Here is a 24,946-nt window from a genome sequence, read left to right as displayed (position 1 = left end):
TAGGGTTTAAATAATTTTAGATACATTTATCGAAAAACTGGTTTAGATAAATTATGACTCCAAGTATACATGTCGATTGAAATTTTTATTTTTGGTGTAACTTTTTTTTTATTAATTCAGTTTTAAAATAGATTTAGATTTTAGATAAATTTCAAAATTTGGACACTTCGAAATTATTTAGGTTTTGTTATTTAAATGTCAATGTTGCAATAGATGTATATTATAAATTTAAAATTGAAATTTGAGTTGAAATTATTCTCAGTCCTACAAGATATAAGTTTCAAATTTTTATTCAATTTAAATGTTCATTTTCGTTTCAAACTTCTAATTCAAATAAAAATTTTCATTTCAATTTAAAACTTTTTAATTAGTTTTGCATTTTCATTCACACTTCTAACTTTTAAATCTGTATACAGTTTTAATTATAGTTTTAACAGTTCTTGCTTGGGAAAATTAGTAGGCAAATTTTACTTAAATTTTTACTGATAACCTCAAAATGGGCAATTTCAACTTGCTAATTTTGAATCCTAATCTAACAAATCCTCAAAGGAGAGGTGACTTGTGTGGGTAACCTTAAGCCCCCTTCTCAGATTGTGCCAAATCTTGCTCATTTGGTCTTGAAAGTGTTTGAATGTGTTCGGTAAGTTTTCACTGTTTGTAACCAGACCAGAATAACTGCGAAGGGAAGGTTGGTGAAAATTCTCTCTCTCTCTCTCTCCTCTCTCTCTCTCTCTCAGGGGAGGTGCAATTGAGACAGGAAATGGTCACATGCCGCCCTCTACCCACATATAAAATCAGCATTTGTTGAAATTACCTAATTCGATCTCCCTCGTTTATCCTTTTATCCGATAACCTTTCTTTCAAATATTTCAAATAGGAAATATTTGTTTTAATGTTGTTACTGTTCTTAAAATATTTTATTTTTCCTTGTTTCCTTTCTTCACTGGGTTATTTTCCCCGTTGGAGCCCCTTTGGCTTATATCATCCTGCTTTTCCAACTAGGGTTGAAGCTAAGAAGTAATAATAATTATAATATATATATATATATATATACATATATATATATATATATATATATAATATATATATATATATATATATATATATTTTTACACATACATACATATCATGCATACATGCATACAGTATTTATCAGTTGAAAGAATGAATATAGAAATTTATATAACAATAGATTTAGTCACAGTGAAGAGTATCAAAGAAATTAAATCAACGACCAGATGCAAAATGAAATTCCCTTTTATGAAAACCTTTAGTAAATTAGCACACAAAAGGCATTTCCAAGATCCGTAGCCCAAATACAGCTTGAAAGCATAAAGCGCTGCAGATGGTTTATTCAGAATATTAAGTACAAGATATTATGAGTAGCTAATTAGAATAAACTTCTGCATCCATAACGGAAATGAGACGTCTTAAATTGCGTAATCCCTTGGTTTATCACGGGAGGCCATCTCCCTTATATAATAAAGAGCAAGTATCTGGTTATATATATATATATATATATATGTATGTATACTGTATATATATTTATTTACATTTATTTATATATACACATTCATAATACATGTATATACATATATATATACACATATATGCATATATATGTATATGTATATACATATATGTATATATATATATATATATATATAATATATATATATATATATGTGTGTGTGTGTGTGTGTGTGTATTGTTTCAGTTTTGAAAATTAGCAAAATTTTAGGCTTTGATATATGTTATTGGGGTCTAAGAAACGACCTTCTTGGCTAATATCCAAGATTGTGCAACTTGAGACGTCTCACATTTCCTTTATTGAGGAATATTGTAAATCTTTTATTATTATTATTATTATTATTTTTATTATTATTATTATTATCATCATCACTTGGTAAGCTACAATCCTACTTGGAAATGCAGGATGCTATATGCCCAAGGGCTCCAACAGGGAAAAGATATTAGATAAAATAGTCCAGGTTATATTAGGAAATTACTTTAAAGTCATGTGCTAATTATGAATTATTCGTTATATTATTTTAGTAAATATTTTCATCCGATTGCAATACTAACCGTAGACATATGCTCGGAAACCTAAACTCGGTGTGATGACTTTTGTGTCATAATTTGGTTTATTGATGACCTTTGTGTCATAATTTGGCTTATTGATGACCTTTGTGTCATAATTTGGCTTATTGATGACCTTTGTGTCATAATTTGGCTTATTGATGACCTTTGTGTCATAATTTGGCTTATTGATGACCTTTGTGTCATAATTTGGCTTATTGATGACCTTTGTGTCATAATTTGGCTTATTGATGACCTTTTTGTCATAATTTGACTTATTGATGACCTTTGTGTCATAATTTGACTTATTGATGACCTTTGTGTCATAATTTGGCTTATTGATGACCTTTGTGTCATAATTTGCCTTATTGATGACCTCTGTGTCATAATTTGGCTTATTGATGACCTTTGTGTCATAATTTGGTTTATTGATGACCTTTATGTCATAATTTGGTTTATTTATGACCTTTGTGTCATAATTTGGTTTATTGATGACCTTTGTGTCATAATTTGGTTTATTGCTTTAAACGGGATATTCTACATGTTCTATTTATAATTGATTATATTTTTTTAAATCCTTTTTATAATACAATATTTGAAAGATTTTTTGAGGGGATTCCTTTTATGTTTTGATTTTTTTAAAAAGAAATATTTTTAGTGTTCAGTTTCAAGTAACTATCACTAAAATGCATATCATTAGGGTTTAAATAATTTTAGATACATTTATCGAAAAACTGGTTTAGATAAATTATGACTCCAAGTATACATGTCGATTGAAATTTTTATTTTTGGTGTAACTTTTTTTTTATTAATTCAGTTTTAAAATAGATTTAGATTTTAGATAAATTTCAAAATTTGGACACTTCGAAATTATTTAGGTTTTGTTATTTAAATGTCAATGTTGCAATAGATGTATATTATAAATTTAAAATTGAAATTTGAGTTGAAATTATTCTCAGTCCTACAAGATATAAGTTTCAAATTTTTATTCAATTTAAATGTTCATTTTCGTTTCAAACTTCTAATTCAAATAAAAATTTTCATTTCAATTTAAAACTTTTTAATTAGTTTTGCATTTTCATTCACACTTCTAACTTTTAAATCTGTATACAGTTTTAATTATAGTTTTAACAGTTCTTGCTTGGGAAAATTAGTAGGCAAATTTTACTTAAATTTTTACTGATAACCTCAAAATGGGCAATTTCAACTTGCTAATTTTGAATCCTAATCTAACAAATCCTCAAAGGAGAGGTGACTTGTGTGGGTAACCTTAAGCCCCCTTCTCAGATTGTGCCAAATCTTGCTCATTTGGTCTTGAAAGTGTTTGAATGTGTTCGGTAAGTTTTCACTGTTTGTAAACCAGACCAGAATAACTGCGAAGGGAAGGTTGGTGAAAATTCTCTCTCTCTCTCTCTCTCTCTCTCTCTCTCTCTCTCTCTCAGGGGAGGTGCAAATGAGACAGGAAATGGTCACATGCCGCCCTCTACCCACATATAAAATCAGCATTTGTTGAAATTACCTAATTCGATCTCCCTCGTTTATCCTTTTATCCGATAACCTTTCTTTCAAGTGGCAGAAAAAGCCGATCAATTTCTCTTCTCGTCGACCTTAAAATTTAAAATGCAATTAGTTCGCATTTGTTTTTCTCTTCAGTTACCTTCATCAAAGTTTGCCAGTTTCCTTAATCGTAACATCTACCTTCGTAATAAATTATGCATGTTGCGTAAGATTTTTTTTGTAATTCTTACCATAATTTGCATTCAGATCTGCCCAGATCGTAACATTCTGTACATAGTACTGGGTGTGCAGTTAATTCCAAGTATTTTTTTTTTTTTTTACCATCAAAAGGCTCTAGGATTTTTATTCCAGCTTTTACCAGATTGTGAAACGATCTTCCTAATCTTGCTGTTTGAATCTGTAGAAGTTCAGAATTTAAATTGCTCTTATGTTGAACAGGTTAACAAGTCTCGTTTTTGTAGATTCTTCACGACTGATGTATTTTAACGTTGTTTTATATCATATATTGAAATAACAACAATTATTTATTTATGTAGTTCTTTCGTAATCTCTGTACATCCTTTTCACACTGGCCTGCTATCTCTCTTGGGGCCTTTGGGCTTGTAGTTTCTTGCTTTTCCAACTATGGATTTAATTTGGCTAGTAATAATAGTAATAATAATAATAATTATAAGAAGGAGGAGGAGGAGGAGGTTCACCTCAGCTGAAGGCTGATAGCTCGTCCGATGAAAGTTTGTCCGTGTATCTGTTTATACTGTATCTCGATGTATGTACGAGCCTATGTTTTTGTCATATACATTTCACTTATTTTACTGTTCAAGGGAGTAATGGATATAATTCTGCCAAATTCAGCAAACGGGGGATTCGTGTGTGTTCAAATGTGACCCCGTTGTGTTCTTGCACAGGAAGATGTGAAAATATCTGAAAATCTTATCAAGGAGACTACTCATCCTAGGTGACTCAGGTGATCACTGTTTTTATTTTTTTTGGCCCATGACTCGAACCTTCGAATTTTCCTATTTCTTCTGTTCTCCCTGAATTACGCGCTTCTATAGGGTTTGGGCTAGGCGTTTATCTTTTCCTATTTGCCCTGTCTGGTTTAGATGAGGTGACCTAAGTACTTCATCTTTTCATTTTGAAGGAAAATATTTCGAATAATAAACTTATGCATTAATAATTCCTTTCATGGTAATTATCACGTTCCATTTGAAAAACACTTTTTATTTCCCTTTAAAAACATATATAAGAAATAACAGTCCTATCCATTTAATGTTGAGTGAAAAATATACATTACAATGAATAACGAATACTGATAATTCGTACTTATAAATAATATTTAATTTCAAACAAACAATGAAATATATTTCTCCTTTGCGCAAGAGGAAGAATGCCGTCCATAGTTGTCCTGGATTTGCTTAGCTATTAATATCCTACGTCCCTCATGTTTGGCGCAAAAGCGCGTGCCTTTGGTCTAGTTCTTCGAGGAAAAAATGGACTCTGTTCTTTCAATGGATGGATAAAAGTCCTGAGCGTCATCTTTGTTTACTTATAGATGTTTGCCTGTCATTCTTACGCAAGTTGGCGTCAGCTGATTGCTAAAGATGCTACATCTACGTGCCATGCTTGGAAAGCCCAGAGATTTTTATGTCTGGGAGTTGGACTTCAGAGTTCGCCGGTTTAATGACGTCCTTTCATATAATCTCCTTTGGTGTTCGCTGTTCTCTTCCCGGCTTATTATTTGCGAAATCTTTTGTTGTTATATATATATATATATATACACACACACATATATATATATATACATATATATACATATATATATATATATATAATGTATATATATACATATATATATATATATATATATGTATATATATATATATATATGTATATATATATATACAGTATATATATATATATATATATCGATGGAAGTATGTTGTGCAAAAGTTAAGAAATCTTTAGTTTGTTATTGCTGTTCTCTTCCTTATTTTGCAAAAAAGAAAATTTATGGTTTTTTCGTAGATGAAGGTATGTTATACAAAAGTTGAGAAATCTGTAGTTCATTACTAATGTTCTCTTCCCTTTTTTATTTTTTTGCGAAACTTTTTTTTTTCTTATTTCGTAGATGGGGGTATGTTATCCTAAATTTGAGAAATCTTTAGTTTATTACTAGTGAGTAATTAAGACACTTTAGTTGATTGATGATATGTTGTGGGTTTGAAACGTTTCCTCATTAAAATCTTATTTTTATGATTTTTTTTTTAACAAAAAATGACTATTTCCCCTCCCCATTACCTAAATAGATCGTATGCTCCTTTTCGTTTGCTTCGCCTCTATTTGTTTGTGAACAGCTTCCTGGCCACAATTTTACTCATAGAGTAGTGAAACTTTAAGGGATTATTTGTTATGTTGAGACGTGGAAGTGATTCAATGTTCAAGGTCTTAGGTCAAAAGTTAAGGTTTAGGTTGACCGAATTAACCATAACCTTAACTCCCAAGTTTGCACATGGGTCACACAGAGAAATAAGCTTCCGTGGTGGAGGTCTGCGCTCTCAGAGTGCTTTTCTAGTTTATTTCTGATTTTCCTTTATTTTAATTTACATTATAATCGAAAGAATCAGTTTTTTCATCATGTTTTCATCTTCCAACCCCCCCCCCCTCTTGCAGTCTCTCCAGCTCATAAAACAAAGAAGTGCTGAAATGCTCAGCATGCAAAGGTCACAGTGTAACAGGAAATAAGACTTGCCTTTGTGTTGACGTAACACAATCGCTGCTTCGCTAGGTGCGTAGTAGTGGAGGGATTTTGTCGATACGTTTCTCCGATACATTTGAGTTTGAATATTCTATATAGGTGGTTGAGTGACCCCTTCTTTTCACTTGTATATAAGAAGATGATATAAGTTTGATACTCCATATATATACACAAGTTTTTCTAGTCCACTACAAAACAAAGGCAGTGTGGATTGGTGATGGTGGGAGATTATCGTCTGGTCACTCATAGGAAACCAACCTATTATGGGTGGCCTTGACTTGTACAGCTTTGCTGGTTATGGTGATACGTAAACCCTCTTACCAAGCTAAGGTATCCCTACTCAAAAAGTGAGAGAGAGAGAGAGAGAGAGAGAAAGAGAGAGAGAGAGAGAGAGAGAGAGAGATTTGCATTTCATTAAGATGTTTCATATCTTCCTTAACCTGATTAATTGAATTAAGTTTATTTTTAACTGTTCTTGAACATTATACCTTGTATCTTAATCTAACCACTGCGGGCAATTTTTCCATGTAAATCAGTTACTAAAATAACAATGACACAGACTTTTCTAGAACTCAACCTTAATCCCACTAGAAAACACATGATCGCTCTCACGGTTTCCTTATTACTTATGACGTTAATGCCTAATTTGAGTGCCAATTTGGCATCTCACGGGCAGCATAGTCTTTGGCACGGCTACTTACCTTTCTCTTGCAATAGGGGGAGGGGCGTTTGTTCCCTATTCTTCAGAGAGAGGGGGGGGGGGAGGGCGGCGTTAAGGAGGAAGATATATATATATATATATATACATATATATATATATACATATATATATATATAGATTGAAATATGTTGTGCAAAAGTTAAGAAATCTTTAGTTTGTTAGTACTGTTCTCTCCTCTGCTATTAGTGAGAAGCTACTGTAAGTGATGTGGGAGGAAGGGAGGAGGTTATAGGTAATTTGGGGGGGGGAGGGGGGTACAAGTCGTAACATTTAATGGGCGTTTCATAAGAAGATTCACATAGTTTAGCCGTCAGTGGTATGTTAATTATGATTATAGATATACTACTGTACGCGACCCGTCAAAAATGAAGGCTAAATGTTTAGAGGCATATGTACATAGGCATAAACACACACGCACAAGCATACATTATCAAGCCTTCCCACCCCCTAAATATTTAGATGATTATGCACATACGCACAAGCACATATTTAATCCTTCCCACCCCCTCCCCCTTGCTAACTACAATCCTTTTCACCAGGGTATGAATAGTCCCCCCCCCCACCCTAGGGACGGGAGAAACCTAGTACTCATACATCTAGCAGTGCTGCTATGCCTGACCGAAATTATATATATATATATATATATATATGTAGTCAAATATTTACTCTTTATTATATAGGGGGGATGAGGAAGTTGGAAGAGAAGACCAGAATTCAAAGAAAACCTTTTAAGGTTCAGAATTGAAGAAATGTAGGACATGAGGAAATAGTAATAGATAGAGCGTGGGAGGGAAGAGAGAGAATAAAGAAGGAATTTGAAAGAATAAGATTAGAAGCGGCGGTGAGAAGGAATATGAAAAAGGTTGTTTTTAAATTTAGATTGTTGGATCTCTCTCTCTCTCTCTCTCTCTCTCTCTCTCTCTTTCCTGTAAACAAATCCGTTTTTTGATTACTGCTTTGAAGGTCTTCGCAGCTGTTTTGTTTAAGGCAGATTGTAGAGGTGTTTGGTCTTATAGAAGTTGTTTATCGATGAAAAGGTCTTTTTGATTTTCAGTTTATAGTTTTTCTCATTATCTGAGTTCAATATTCTAAATTTTAGGTTTTAATTTGTGCCAATTTTGAGTTTTAATTTTCCTAGAATTTTAGTTTTCTTTTTTCTCAAATTTCAGTTTTCAGTGTTTTCAGTTTCAAGTTTTCAATAGCAAGTATTTAGTGTTCTCAACTTTGTAATTTTGGGTTTTTTTTCAATCGTGAGTTTACAGTTTTCTTAATTTTTAGTTTTCAGTGTACTTAATTTTGAGTTTTCAACGTTCTTAGTTTTCAAGGTTTTCAATTTTTAACGTTCTCAATTTTGAAGTTATCAGTGCTCTTAATTTTTAAGGTTTTGAATTTTGAGTTGTCAGAGTTCTCAGTTTTGAGTTTTCAGTGTTCTTAAATTTGACTACCATGTCTGTGATTGATTTTTGCTTTCTATTTCGTGTTAAACTACGATGTTGCTTTCATAGCTCTGTCCAGAATGTGCTGATGAAATTGGGCCAGAAGACTGACGTGAAATTTCCAAATTATTTTTGACCTGTCTTGAGTCTTTAGACCTCGAGAGACATTGGCAAGGTCAACGTCCTTGTGATGTTGTTGGGATCCAACTTTTTTTAATGGTGCTATTAACCAGTTTCTTAATCGATTAGGTAACTGCTTTGGCACAGTCATGTAGGGTGTGGTGCTTTTATTTACACACACACACACACGAAACGGCCGGTCTTATTGAAATTTTTAACTCATAGTTGGGTTATCCATTATTTGGCATTTAAAGGATGAATTTGACAGTGAATTGTTTGATTATTCTTTAGAACCGTCCTCTGTTATGGGGAATGGTTTAATGTGTGTGTGTGTGTATATTATATATATATATATATATATATATATATAGTATATATATATAGTATATATTATATATAGTATATATATGTGTTTATATATATATGTGTATAATATATATATATATATATAAATTTTTAAGTTCTACATTAACCTATTGTAATTTTACTCATCACAGGTATATTATTAATGTTATTTATTATTTCATGTTACTTATATTATTGCAACTTTATGTTTTGCAATGTTATTGATTATGACATTTTCTTCGTCAGGTCCATGCGGTGGAAAGACAACCGGCCAGTCCAGACTTTGCACGTTTTTTGAGAATTTAGGCTGGAAGGTAAGTGATAATCTCCATTTGAACATTTTTTTTTTTCTTTTTTGCATAATTCTGACCCTGATTGTTTTGTGGATATTATTATGTGAGTAGGAACTCTTGTATTATACTGTATATGTATGTGTTTTAAATGTCTATTTAGTATATATGTGTGTGTATATACATGTGTATATATATATATATATATATATTATATATATATATATATTATATATAATGTATATATATATGTATGTATATATATATATGTATATATATATGTATGTATATATATATATATATATATATGCTCAGCAGAGGTGTGACAATGCACGAAAGTTCTCGGTAAAAAATTTCGTTTTACTAATTCTTTCCCCTGCTCAGTGGCACAATGTACATCGCACGCTTTTTGCCATAGATTGTCATTATATATATATATATATATATATATCGTGTATTTTAAAATAGTACCGAACATAATATCAAACTGAGACATTAGACTGATCAGCAGAAACCGAATGATTAATTTCGTAATATAAATTAGCGTGACATCATTAATAGAGAGAGAGAGAGAGAGAGAGAGAGAGAGAGAGAGAGTGCACATCATCCTTGAGTTAAAAAAAAAAAAGAAAAACGAAATTCCCATCCTGGTCTCAAACGGCCGAGAAAAACTCGCCTACTTTAACTGGCATCGTCTGGTACCTGAAACCTCCATTGTTTACGAGAATTGGGATGCTGCTTGCGCTATGTCTGTGTGGGCGGGGTAGGGATGGGCGCCCGGGGTGGGGGGTGGGGGGGGGGGGGCGGTTGCGTTTGCTTCCGATTGCTTGCATAAACTAGTCAATGAAAATGAAAGAGGTGTAGTGGAGTCACATGCCAGTCTTGTCCTTGTGGTGTCTTTATTGGGTAACTGAGAAGAAAAGTTTTTTTTGGCATAAACGAGGCGAAGATCTGCTTACGTATATTCAATGTTTGGATAATTACGGAACTGCAGATAGTCATTATGAGAAAAATCTATAGGACTTTTGTAAGATTTTTAATCATGATAAAAAATAGATATGATTTTTTTGTAAGATTTCGTCGTCAAAATGTTATGTAATGTTAGTATTTATTGATGATCCTATTTGCAGAGAATGATCTGCTAATCAGTTTGGTCTCCAATATTGTTATTAATCATCATCATCTCCAACGCCTATTGACGCAAAGGGCCTCTTAATACGGCTTCCATCTCTCTCTCTCTCTCTCTCTCTCTCTCTCTCTCTCTCTCTCGATTATTCAACATTTATGCAGATTATTTCCTTGATCTTAGTAGTCCAGCCATCGGCACGTTTAAGGCCAAAAAATGTATTATTTACGACCTTTGAAAACTCCCCTTTTGGAAGACGAAGCGCAGGTCAGTATTGACCTGTTATTATTTTTTTTTATTATTTGGACCGTTCATATTTTACTCCTTCATTTCCTTACTGCAATGATCATTGCATTAAAGAAAAACGACAATTATAATGTTGACAATAATAGTGACAATGATTAATATAATCACAAATTTAATAACCATTAGTAATAATTAGGTTTATGTCATTTTATAGTCTATTTTTAATGTTTTTCCTCGCATTAAATCTCAAAGGCGGTGAAACATGCGAATGTTTTTTTTACCATTTTCCAAGGCTGTGGGTAACTTCTTACCGCAGCAGCCTTGCATGTGCAATTTTCGCCCGGACATCTTTTTATGCAATATGTGTGTGTGTGTGTTGACTTGCCTGCCGTACCTAGGTCGATAAAAAATGGAGATTGAATGTTTTTTTTTTTATGAGGTCGGCCTCATTTCCTTGTGCATTATATTCTCTCTCTCTCTCTCTCTCTCTCTCTCTCTCTCTCTCTCTCGGATGAGCTCTAAGCGATTCAGCCTTGAGTCGAAACAGACATATGATTTATATATATATATATATATATATATACACACACACACTGTATATGTAATATATATAATATATATGTATATGCATACATAAATATATACAGTATGTGTGTTTGTATTCATAAATGATGTGTATGTATATTATATAAGAGATTGAAAAAGAGCAAACTAAACATGTAAGTAAAAGAAATGAACAGGGGCAGGCCATCTAACGAAAATGACAGACGACAGATGGACATCAAGAATAACAGAGTGGGTCCCTAGATAATGCAGACGAAGCAGGGGAAGGAAGAGAAGAGGGTGGATTGACGATCTAAGAAATTTTGGGGGAATAGCTGGCATAGAAAGACCATAAACATGTCTTAGGCATTTGCCCTGCAGTGGACTAGCTACGGCTGATATCTATCTATCTATCTATCTTTCTATCTATCTATCTATATATATATATATATATATATAATTTATACATATATATATACATATATTGTATGGATTGTTAGATAAAGATATCTCTTATCCAAATATATATATATATATATATATATACACACACACATATGTATATGGATTGGTAAATGAAGATATCTCTTATCCACCAGTGCATTGATCACACACTGACCGGATATACGTGCACAAATGTACGAACCCACTTTAACTAGTAATGCATATTAATGATTTTTTGTGTTACTTGTAGCAGCTCATTTCGGTTTCTTGCTGTATAAACCGGAATTTACTAATTCTTTGCGTGGTGTGACTTGAATCATTTTTCGGTTTGTTTATTTGAAATGTGATTATTATTATTATTGTTGTTGTTGTTGTTGTTGTTGTTATTGTTATTGTTATTATTATTATTATTATTAAATCAGTTTATTAACTTTTTTTTAGCTAATAATCATTTAGAGTAAAATTATTTATTTCCTTTCATATATTATTATGCCATTTTTTTAACGATTTACTATTCTTACTTTGATGTAGAATGCTACTAATAATGATTACTACTACTACTACTACTACTACTACTACTACTACTACTACTACTACTACTGATTGAGCCAAACGAGTCCCTTTAGGCTTCTTTTGTGGTCATCTTCCCCCCGAAAACTCCATTAAAGAACCGGTTTTGCTTTCGAAAGACGGCACGGCCATGTCAGGTTCGAGGAAGCGAACGCTTCCAGTAAACAAACGCTGGGATCAAGTTCACTCATTCTCATGTTTTCCTCTTTCAATATTATATCTGATTAACATAGTTTCTCCTTGTTATTATCCTGAATTAATTCTATTTATATTTACAGGAAGTGTTTAAGTTTTCGTATTGTAATTCTTTGTTTTTATTTTTCAAATGTTTTCATTCTTCAGATAAGATCTATCGGCAATTTTTCCCCTCTTTTGATACGAAGTATGAAACAACTTTTATACGGGTTCATGTTATAGACGTTCGATACACATTCTAATGGATGTTTAGTCGATTAATGGATGTTTCTAAATACATTTATAGCATACATTTATTCATAGCTTGTCTGATTAAATGTTGTTACTTTATTTTTACTAGGTATGTAAATCCAATTGGAGAGTTTGATTACACGACAATTTTCATGAGATTTTATGAGTACTTCATTGGATCCAAATCCGTAAAATTGTTTTGTTTTTAACCCTAAGTCTCCCTTGTTATTAAAGTAATCCCCAAAAATGTAAACCTCAATTAAAACATAAAGACTTACTTTATTAAAGATGCTATATGAATATTCAATGAAAAGAGAACGCATTTATTATTTTGACCAAATATTAAAATACTTTTGTCTTCAAGTTTACACATACAGTAGATAAAATATTTACCAAGAAATAAATTTTTTTCAAGTTCTTTGTAATAAAAGAATAAATGACGAAGTTCATGTGCAATTAATTTTTTTTTTCAAATTGGCCTGAATATTGTTAAACTTAGGGTTTTGAATTCAGCCGTGTTGTGAAAAAAATAGTTCTGAGATATTTTAAGGATGAAGCTTTTGTTTTATGTTTCACCAAGTAAAAGTGGAAAATCTTTTATCTTATGTATGACTGAACTTCCTTTCGATAACACATGGTGGGGATTTCCTTGGTGCCTGCCTGCGTCCCTTCGCTTTTTACAAAGATAGTAACGGAGGTAGTTCTCAAGAATCACTAGTTTACTCACTGACGCCGAGATTAGGAATCCCCAGCCATGGCAGTTCTGGTGACACACACACACAAACACACACACACACATATATATATATATATATATATATATTTATATATATATATATATATGTGTGTGTGTGTGTGTGTGTGTGTATGAATTATGAATTACATTGGGACTCTGGAAAATTATAGAGGACAGAACATCGTATGATTAGGTACTTTGCGTTGGATGTTTGTACTTGGCAAAGCGTATTCGGCGCGTAGATGCATAAGAGGAAGACATCACTGCGTATTGAGATGTCAGCAAGGCGTATTGGGTACATAGCAATGCATATTTAGGACCCGGCACCTCTATGTGATCTAATCTTGTACTACCGGCAAATGCTTATCACCGTCAAAGGGGGAAAAGTCATTGATAAAATCCCATTGAGGGTTTGATAAGTTGATAAGATAATAAGCATCATAATGCGTTTTATCAGCAACGTGGAATTTATCATTTTAGATATATTGCCACTGCTCTAAATACATAGTTTTTATAATCATCAGTCATTTAAGCTTGTTCCTTATTAACGTGTCCTCGCTTATCAGGTTCTGTTAATAACAGTGAAACCCTAATTGTAAGTGTGTTAATTTACTGATGATATGTTATTAAAGAGTTGAAAACTCCACGTGTTGGCAGTTCATAATTATGGTGACGAAACCGGTCTGGGCACCTCGATTCCTGACACACACACGGGGTGCCTTGTGATGCGTATGTCTCGCGTCTCTTCTGCGTCTTCTCTTCGTTTCGTTATCAGCGTGTGAACTGATAAAGTGATTTGTCATTCTTTTTGTTTGTCTGCACGTGATGATAATACATTGTATCGAAGGAATTTGATGTAAAATATTGATAGGATTCTCAGAAAGAATCTACAGCAGTGTCAAAAAAAAAAATGGTCGAACCACAATGGGATTCTCTCTCTCTCTCTCTCTCTCTCTCTCTCTCTCTCTCTCTCATAATTTGTTTTACTGATTTGAATTTGAAGTATTTACCGCTATTCTTGGAGCCCAGTGACACCCGTCGTGAAACCGTTTCTCACATTTGTGATATGATTAAGTCACCACTATCTGGTTTTATCTGGTGATTTTTCCCTCTTCGTCTAGGCTTTGGAGTAGTCTATAATTTTCTTTCAGGCTATGGGTTTTTTTCTCCTAGTGAGGGTACCACAATTTTCCAATTAGATAAACGAATTATTGGCTATTTTTAGAAAATCTGACTTTATATCGTCAATATCTTATTCAAAATTAAATCAAGATCACGAGGACATTATGATCTATTAAATTAGGAAGTTTGAAGACATTAATGACATTGTAATTAAGCCATTAGGAAGACCTATCTCTAATGAGGTTCTGAAATATGGTGGTGAATACTGATTTCGAATTTTATGATTTTAATAGCCTTTTTTCAGACGAGTCCTTCCTTATCTGTTTCGACCGTGACTTGAACCATCTTAATTCTCTCTCTCTCTCTCTCTCTCTCTCTCTCTCTCATGCAGATGTTGTTTGCGGTATAAAAGTAGCGACGTGTGTGTGTATATTTTGTATAATGAAATATATATATATATATATATATATATACATACATATATAGTGAAAATTAATTTATTTCTACTGTGTATCAACTATGATATCCGGATAGTCAACACAATATTTGAAATTCCGTTGTTTTGTTTGTGAAAAAGTCTGATGAATGGTTTGAAATTACCTTCGGTCATGACGAACTGTTTCAATCAACTCTTATGCAATCATAAATTTTACCATTGACTACGCTACTGTATTCATACAGATTAATCTTATAATGGATGGAGAATTATACTCTCTCTCTCTCTCTCTCTCTCTCTCTCTCTCTCTCTCTCTTTGTTACATCTTTTATTCCACAAATGTTTATTACGAAATCAGCAGCCATACAGAAGCGTCACAAGGTTATCTGTCAGCTGATCCTGCTAACCTTCCCCCCCCCTCTTACATGCCTCGTACTGAAATTACGGATAGCTTTCATATTTTTAATATCCTTTATATCATAGTATAATAATAGTAGATGAGTGCAAACATGCGCTGACCACAAATCTAATCCTAAAACATCTCCCTGAAGCCATCTAACACAAAACTTTAGACACCTAAATTATTGAAGGAAATTTGCTTTCTTATGGAACGGAAGATTCTACTACTACTACTACTACTACTACTACTACTACTACTACTACTACTACTACTACTACTACAATAACAATAACAATTGCTTTGAAAAATTGGTTATTAGGTTATAGTAAAACCAGATGCTTGATGGGTCGTATTGTTGTTAATTATAGAAATATAAATATTACTGGCTTCTCAAGTTGCGTACAGATGTTACTCTAAGGGAATGCCAATCCAGATATCGGCTGAAAGACTTTCAGTCCCTTTTTGCATTGTAAAAGTAAAGCAGTAATTACAATTAACTGGTGGCTAATTCAATGTAAGTGACTTGAGTGGGGCTCTGGAACTTTCGTATGGCAAACATTTCGTTAAATGTACGTAAGATTTCGAAGGGTTCTCCTGGAAGTTGTTGAGAGTTATTTAACGCCAGTATCGGGAAGATAACTTTTTTTCACTTTCTTTGCTTTCCTCTCAGGGATTGTAATATATATATATATATATATATATACATACACATACACATTATACACATTATATGATATACACATATATGAATTTATATATGTATATGAATGGATACATACGTACATGCATCCATATAATGCATCTATACATATGTATATGTGTATATATATGTATATTGTATATATGTATATATATGATATATATGTATATATATAAGATATATATATGCATATATATGTATATATATGTATATATATGTATATATCTATATATATCTATATATATCTATATATCTATATATATATATATATATATTATATATATATATATATATATATATCACTCATTCATTAAACATCAGCAAATATTTCCATAAAGAAAAAACAATATTAGTTTGAAACATAAATTAAATTTATATATAAATAACTGCATAAAATAAACAGTTTATTCAATACTTAGAACGAAGACAGCAACAACCCAAAGGACTCTTTATTTACTTTGGCGCCTTCGCTCACTCAGATGATCCTCTCCCCATCGCTCAAATCATGGACATGGATCTCTCTCTCTCTCTCTCTCTCTCTCTCTCTCTCTTTAAACGTCTAGACGAAGTCTCGCATCTTCGCTCAGACTCGAGACTTTAATCCCTTGAAATCGTGTTGATTTTTTTGTATATTTTTGTTATTGCTTAAAAGGATTTAATGATAATATGCAATATATGCTTATAAGGATTCATTGATTTTATGCAACATATGCTTAAAAGCATTCAATGATTATAAGAAATATAAATTTATGCTTATAAGGATTCATTGATTATATGAAACATGTGCTTAATTAAAAGGATTCAATGCTTAAAATGATTAATTGACTAAATGCCTATATATATATACTTAAAAGGATTCAATGATTATATGCAACTTATTGAAAAATTAGATAGGTCACTATTCATTATTATCAAATTAACTATATATATATATATATATATATATATTTTTTTAATTCATAATTTGGAAGAATATAGAATGGTTGGGCAACTATATTTTGTTATAGTGAATTTTTAAAGAATGTATCCCTTTTTTTTATCTTGTATTTCATTAAGTAACAATACAGCTGCATTATCAGCTCTAAATTTCGTATCAAAATACATGATAATCAAGAGAAATTATATTACCTGAATATCTTCTAGCGGGAATGCTGTGATTATTTTGCTTTAGGCTTAGATATCAGTCCTGATTATTATTATTATTATTATTATTATTATTATTATTATTATTATCATTATCAGCTAATCTACAACCCTTGTTGGAAAAGCAGGAGGCTATAAGCCAAAGGGCTCCAACAAGGAAAAATAGCCCAGTGAGGAGAGGAAATAAGGAAATAAATAAACAATATGAAAAATAAATAATCATTAATGAAATATTAAAAAAAAAAACGTAACGTCCAAACAAATATTTCATATGTAGACTAAAAAACTATTACGAAGTTTAATCCAATATGTCTATTTTGACTGGAATTTTCATTCAAAGTAGTATTGTTTTCATTTAAAACAGACAGATTTAATATGAAGAAGTATGATTTGAGTTTAATCACATTGTGATATAGATGGTGGTTGGTTTAAGTTAAGTGACCCATTTGCGTAAGTGGCGATATGTTATTGAAGCAATAGACCTCGTGTGGTCCTTTTGAGTAGGACCAACCAACTGAAACAGTTAGACACTGAAATATTTTTGTCCCAATGCCTCTGTTCTGTGCTCTTTTTGGGCCCTGTAGATCTTTTTGGAGAATTGAAAACGAATTTGCTAAAGAGAAAACACAAAAACAAAGTTATAATTATTTAGACTATGAAGATCAAAGATAAGGCGAATTTGATAATTTTGTGATAGATGGAAAGTCCTCATTTTCATCCGACATTTAAATCCAAATTTCCATTAATTACCATATTATTAAGAATTTTATTTTCTTAAGTGATTTATTATAGATTTTTCCTTTTTTTGTTGGAGATTTCTTTCAAAATTATTAAGGGCCTACCACTTTTATTTTTTAATCATAATATATTAGTTTTAGTATTATTTGTTAAAGTTACTATAATGAAAGGAAATAATAACAAAAAGAAATAAAAAGTAATTTCTTGCCTTAGATAAGCTGTAACCTCACAACGAAACCGTACATTAGCGTACCCGTATATTGCCATTAAATTCAGCGCATGTGCGCGTGCCACATCGAAAGCGCGCTTCAGTTGATTAAAAGTTATCTTGTGGTTTTGAATAATGGCGCCATTTTCGACTGGCGTCTCTCTCTCTCTCTCTCTCTCTCTCTCTCAGAGGCGTCTTCGTTTGAGACTTTTCAGCATGTCTTGGGTTTAACGATTCGTCTCATTGATTACGCTGTCTGGATATGGCAGTGAATCATATTTCTCTCTCTCTCTCTCTCTCTCTCTCTCTCTCTATATATATATATATGTGTGTGTGTATATATACATATATATATGAATATATATATATATATATATACATACATATATATATATGTTATAAAGTTTACATACTTGTATATGTTTGCATAAATGAAAATGTGTGTATAATATATATATATATATATATATACATGTTTATATATAGATATATAAAGTTTACGTACTTGTAAATGGTTTCATAAATGAAAATGTATATATATATATATATATGTACATATATATATGTATATATATATATGTATATATATATATATGTGTGTATATATATATATATATATATATAAAGTTTACATATTTGTATATGTGAGCATAAATGAAAATGTGTTTATAATATATATATAGATATATACTGTATATATATAATACGCATTATATATATATATATATATATGTGTTTACATATTTTTATGTGTGCATAAATGAAAATGTGTTTATAATATATATAGATATATACTGTATATATATAATACGCATTATATATGTATATATATATATATATATATATAAATATAACACACTATATGTTTATATGTAAATATATAAAGTTTGCGTATTTGTTTAGGTTTTCATAAATGAAAATGTGTGTGTATACATACATATATATATATATATATATATGGTAAACGAGAGAGAGAGAGAGAGAGAGAGAGAGAGAGAGAGATTCCCCTAGCAAGTGGTGGTTCACAGATAGAACAATACAAGTCATTAACATTCAACCCTTAACATGGACGTAAATTTTGTGCGTCCTTTTGCGTCACTGTCGGTATCTTAGTTTGATAATAAAAAACTGATATTCAAATTCACTGTCTTGTAAAACTACTGATCCATAGATAAGCCGTTCACGATGAACCCTATCTGACGAGATAATGTCTCTTTTTACGGGCTTTGTTGGTAAGAAAAAGGGCTGCCTTATCTGGCAGCCGCTGTGAATAGTCGTTCGGTTGATATATCCTATCTATTTCTTTCTCTATTTCTCTTTGTTCATATCTCTCAGGCCTATCACCAACTTTCTTAAAAGAACATCCTCAGTTTAACCCGATTTTATCACAAACACGCGCAGGGGTCTTCTACCATCCTTTGCAACTTCTCTTCACGTTCACCTACTAGCACGGCATTATAGGCACTCCATCACAACCCTTTTCCGACCGTCCAATACCACTTGGGCATCTCTTGGAATAGGCGGACTTGCACAACAAACCTGTGCATATTCTAACGCAAGTTCCACTTTCAGCATGAAAATACCTACATCCACTCAAATTGCTTTACATACCATACCGCTAATCATTTTAGAAGTTACAACTGAAGCAATCTCTAGTTCAAACTATACAACTTATTTATCCTTTTTTTTTCCCTTTAGATTCTTGAACAACTTTCGGTAGCCTACACTCGATGATACCGCCTCTTTTTCTTTTGGATTCCATACTGCTTTAATCTTTTCATTCAGTGTTATGTCTCGGATCAATCAAAATCTTACCTAAAATCTTTTTGGATATAGTGTATTTAGTAGTACATATTATACCCTTGTGATACTTAGTCCTATATTCTTTTTTTCCTCTGATATAGCGAATGGTATTTATGCTTTGTTACTCCTTTCGAACCTTTCTCTCATGCAGATGTAACATCCACAACCTAGTCAGCGATTCAGTCATCTTAGCAGAGCTGTAACATACAGCCAATCTCAAAAACATTCTATAAATAACATTAACACCTTTTAATCTTGTGTCATCCACCAAATTACTCGGCACATTCTTTTGCTCTTATAGTATACACACACACACACACACACACACTGTAGTCGACGTCTGAGACGTGAGAACGAAGAAACCTAAAACACTTGTTCCATTGGTTTTTAGTTTATCATAGTTTTGACCTACTTTCTTTAGTGGCGAAGAGGTAATCCCCTTCAAGGTCTGGTGGCAGGAAAAAATGTGGCCCCGTTTTGCTTTTATCAATTGTTTTGGTTCAGAGTCGCTTTGTTATCATTATTGGAGATTTGAATTTATTAAAGTCGCTGTTATTTTTGTTATTGTTACCTTTGTTATATTAATTTTTGGGTGAATGGAAGATTTGGTTGAAGGGTAAGGAAGTGATCGTACTTGCACGTAAAAGAAAGTCCTTCTTTTTATAATGCCGTGTGTAATGTTCTTGTCCCAATAGGCCTATGTCACATGACGCAAAGGTACAGCAATTTAGTATTCAATTGTCCACTTAGCATAAAAAAAACATTCTTTTAAAATAATGGAATATTGAAGAAGAAAAACATCCACAGTACTTTAAAACTTAATGATGTGGATTGAAAGGAAAATGTAGAATGTAGAAAATGCATCAGTAACCTCGAATATTGTACATTTCCCAACGGAAAATGTATAATGTGTGTAACTTTCTTTTTTTAAAAGGAAGTAAGTACTTGCATAAATAAATTAGATATTAACAACCTAGTGCACAAATGCTTCATTGCTCAACGATTATATTCACTTATCCTTGACCTTGGTGTTTAGTTCACGCGTGTTGTTTTATAAGTCTATTCGTATTTTGATTTTTATGTTATGCTGAGATCTTGGCAATTTAAGGGGAACAAAATGTCTGGGTATTTGAGTACAAGGTCAATATTTTCTGCACCCTGCTGATATTGTCGATGACCAGATCTCTCTCTCTCTCTCTCTCTCTCTCTCTCTCTCTCTCTCAGGCAACTGAGCACAACCTTGGCGATGGGCAAGAGCCTTCAGGATAATAATTATGGCGGACTGTTGGCGTTTCTCTTAATTTAGAAGGGGCAGACCTTGATGCCTTTTGGAGTACTCTTGGTGCACTCAAAGATTTCCTCTCTGGTTTAATTTCTCGGACTTTAGCTTTGTTTGTGAGGGGTTGTGGTCTCACTTACCAATTGACCCCATTTGACTGGGCTATATAAGTGTCTTGTTATGCTGTGTTTGCATGTACATAAATGTATTTGTCTGTAGTATACGCTAATGTGTTTGCACGCAATGTAGTCATCTATATATATATATATATATATATATATATATATATATATATATATATATATATTGACGTGTGTATATTTGAATAATAATTTAGAATATAAAAGATTGCTCCTAACTGCATAATGGAAACCATCCCCACCACCACCCGCTAAAGTTATAATTCATGTGTTTTTGAAGTGAATCGTTCCCATAAATTATGTGGCCGTTAATGCACCCTGTCATTAATAAAATCCGACCGTAAAGATAACGGATAATGATCGCTTGGGAGATGAGATAATTAAAGCCGTTTCAGTTTTAAGCTTTTGCGTCGATAAGAAACTCTCTGTCGTCTGACCCTTGGAGGTCTGACCTGCAGATACTGACTGTAGTTACGGCCACGTCTCGTATTTTGTATGGCATTATTTTTTTGCCAGTTACGTTGCCGTGTATTACATACATAAAGACCTAGGTGCCTATGAATATGAATATATATATATATATATATATATATATATATATGTATATATATATAATTTATTTATATATATATAATGTAATTTATTTACATATATATTTATATATATATATATATATATATATATATATGTATGTGTATGTGTTATTATCATATACATATGAATATAATTAATATATATATATATATATATATATATATATGTTTAGGCCAATGCATATGTATTTTTAATGTCGAATAGATCTCGTGGAAAATATATCAATATGGCCTCCCCTCCCCCCTCTCTCTCTCTCTCTCTCTGTGGTCGAGGAGGGTAGCTATGGTCAATGCCACGTAAGGATGGTATCTATTTATTTATTATGTTGTCTGGTTGACTATTATAAGAAAGGCTCCTCCGGTATCTATTTACCCTTGTCTCGTCTCATCTGTTTTATGTACATAACCTTCCCCATTGTCCTTATTGTTCTTTTATTATAAGTTGTTGCTGAGCAAAATGTTTTATATTTTTTTTTTTCGCTATGATTGAACATTATTATTTTTAAGTTGCTATTGTTATTGGTGGTGTTGATGTTGTTTACTTTAATTATTAATATTATTATTATTATTATTATTTTTTTTTATTATTATTATTTTTAGAGTACACAGTTGCATATACCTTAAACTATTTAATCTCAAGCATCTCATATTCACTTCTTTTCATCATCACATTTCTACCATTTGAACTATTCAGCAACAGTTGCAGTGTCAAGGTGCTGTTGACAAAACATCACAGTCACAAATCCTTAAAGAATTGTGTTAATTTGACAGATTTTCTTCCCTCTTGTAAATTTCTCTCATCTCGTCGCGTCAGGTTCCCGTAGCTCCCCAAGCGACATTTTGTCGCGTCAGCCCCCAGAGCTTGCTCTTAGCTGCCAGCTCAGCATGAAACTTGCTGGCGTCAGCCACCAGCCAAGCATCTTGCGTTAAGGGTTCCGGCGTTTGCACATTTTTTATTTGCAACATTGAGTGTTTTCATACTTTTAATTTTTGTCTTTGTTTAAATAGTTTTGGATTCATTATAGTTTTTTTTCACACGTTCAATTAAGTTCATCGTGAGACTTTTACGGCCGGATGAAATATACAGTGTGTGTGTATATATATATATATATATATATATATATATATATATATATATATGTGTGTGTATATATATATATCGTGTGTTAAAAGTAAATAATTTTAAATTGTGTTATCAAATCTTTATCTGCTCCAAATGGTGGTGTTAATATACATTTTTAATATTGTCCATCGTCAGTTGCTCCCTACCCTTGGGAGGAATAATGAGCGGTAGATCTCTGCGACTACGTCATGCCGTAGAGGCCCCTGTCCAAATTGACTGCAAAATCTCTCTCTCTCTCTCTCTCTCTCTCTCTCTCTCTCTCTCTCTCTCTCTCTCTCTCTCTCTCTCTCTCTCTAAATTTAGAACGTCAATAGCCCTGCTGTCATATTCATATCTTGGTGGTCTTCGGCAGTAGCGAGGAGCCCTGCCAATGAAAGGGGAACTTTCTGGGCCGAGAGAAGGGGACAAGGGAGGGAATGTCAGGGGAAGAGGGGATTGTTGGGGAAGGGGGATGAGGAAGAGGGGATTGTTGGGGAAGGGGGTGAATGCTGTGATATAAGAGAAGGGGTTAGTCAGTGTCTCAAGTGGATGAGTAAATGGAAATTTGGATTCTCTGTTTCTCTGGTGGAGGCTGGAGGGCGAGTATATTTCGATTAACAGACAGTTCTATTGTTGAACAGAAGTAACTTCTTTATATCTGTCTGTGTGAATATATATTTAAATTATATATATATACACACACACAAACATATACCTATAGGTATGTATACACATACAAAATACACACATTATAATGAATGTGGTTATATAAAATATATCTATATACCCATACACACACGCATATATATATATATATATATATATATATATATATATATATATATATATCTATATATATATATATATATATATATATATATATATCTATATATACTGTATATATCTATCTATCTATCTATCTATATATATATATATATATATATATACTGTATATATATATATATATATATATATATATATATATATATATACATACTTTTGAGAAACACATTATATGTGTCTTCTTCAATTGCACAGAAAATTGGCTTATTGGGAAAGATTTTTAATAGTTTCGGTGATCAATCTCTTCTGAAGTGTTTTGATTCATTCTAGCTTGTTTCGAGTATTGTTCTCCTGTCTGGTCTTCAGCTGCTGATTCTCATCTTAATTTGTTGGATAAGATATTACGGTCTATTAAATTTCTTATTCCTGATCTAGATATTAATATCTGTCACCGTCGTTCAATTTTTCATAATTCTGTCCATCCTTTACATTCAGATCTTCCTGGACAGTTCCATCTTGTTCGTAATAATAGGCAGGCAGTTAATTCTAATAGCCAGGCTTTCTCCATCATGAGGCTCAATACTATACAGTATTCTAGAAGTTTTATTCCAGCTGTGACCGACCAAGTTGTGGAATGATCTTCCTAATCGGGTAGTTGAATCGGTATAACTTAAAAGTTCAAACTTGCAGGAAATGATGTTATATTGTACAGGCTGTTATGAGTTTTTTTAATAGTTGATATATGGCTTATCTGGTTTGATATTGTTACTGTTTTTAAAATATTTTGTTGTTAATTTTTTCTCATCGTTTATTTCCTCATTTCCTTTCCTCATTGGGCTATTTTTTCCTGTTGGAGCCCTTGAGCATATGGTTGTAGCTTGGCTAGTAATAATAATAATAATAATAATAATAATAATAATAATAATAATAATAATAATGATAATAATAATAATGATAATATTAATATGATATATTAAGTGTTATCTTTTATCATATATAAGTATATTTTTTGTGCATACTTATATTTACACACAAAGAGACAGAGAAAGGTCTGGAGCCGCCTGCTAGTCGTACGTTGACATTAATACACTAGATTTCCTCTGATGCCAGTTGCAATTTTGCAAATGATCCTATCATAAGTAAA

General features: G+C 32.1%; 1 protein-coding gene across 2 annotated transcripts in view; it reads left to right on the top strand.

The window, feature by feature from the left end:
* Ttd14 (TRPL translocation defect 14) overlaps nt 1-24,946 on the top strand; it is a 215,909-nt gene that overhangs the window by 34,131 nt on the left and 156,832 nt on the right. The window contains exon 2 of one of the 2 annotated variants that reach the window (XM_068388444.1): nt 9,221-9,288. The exons of the other annotated variant lie outside the window; for it this stretch is intronic. Coding sequence (XP_068244545.1) covers nt 9,221-9,288 — 68 coding nt within the window. The remainder of the gene's footprint in view (nt 1-9,220; nt 9,289-24,946) is intronic. 2 annotated transcript variants of the gene reach the window in all.

Source organism: Palaemon carinicauda, chromosome 15, assembly GCF_036898095.1.
Source record: "Palaemon carinicauda isolate YSFRI2023 chromosome 15, ASM3689809v2, whole genome shotgun sequence".
Taxonomy (NCBI): Eukaryota; Metazoa; Arthropoda; class Malacostraca; order Decapoda; family Palaemonidae; genus Palaemon; species Palaemon carinicauda.
This window is presented reverse-complemented; position numbering and strand designations above follow the sequence as displayed.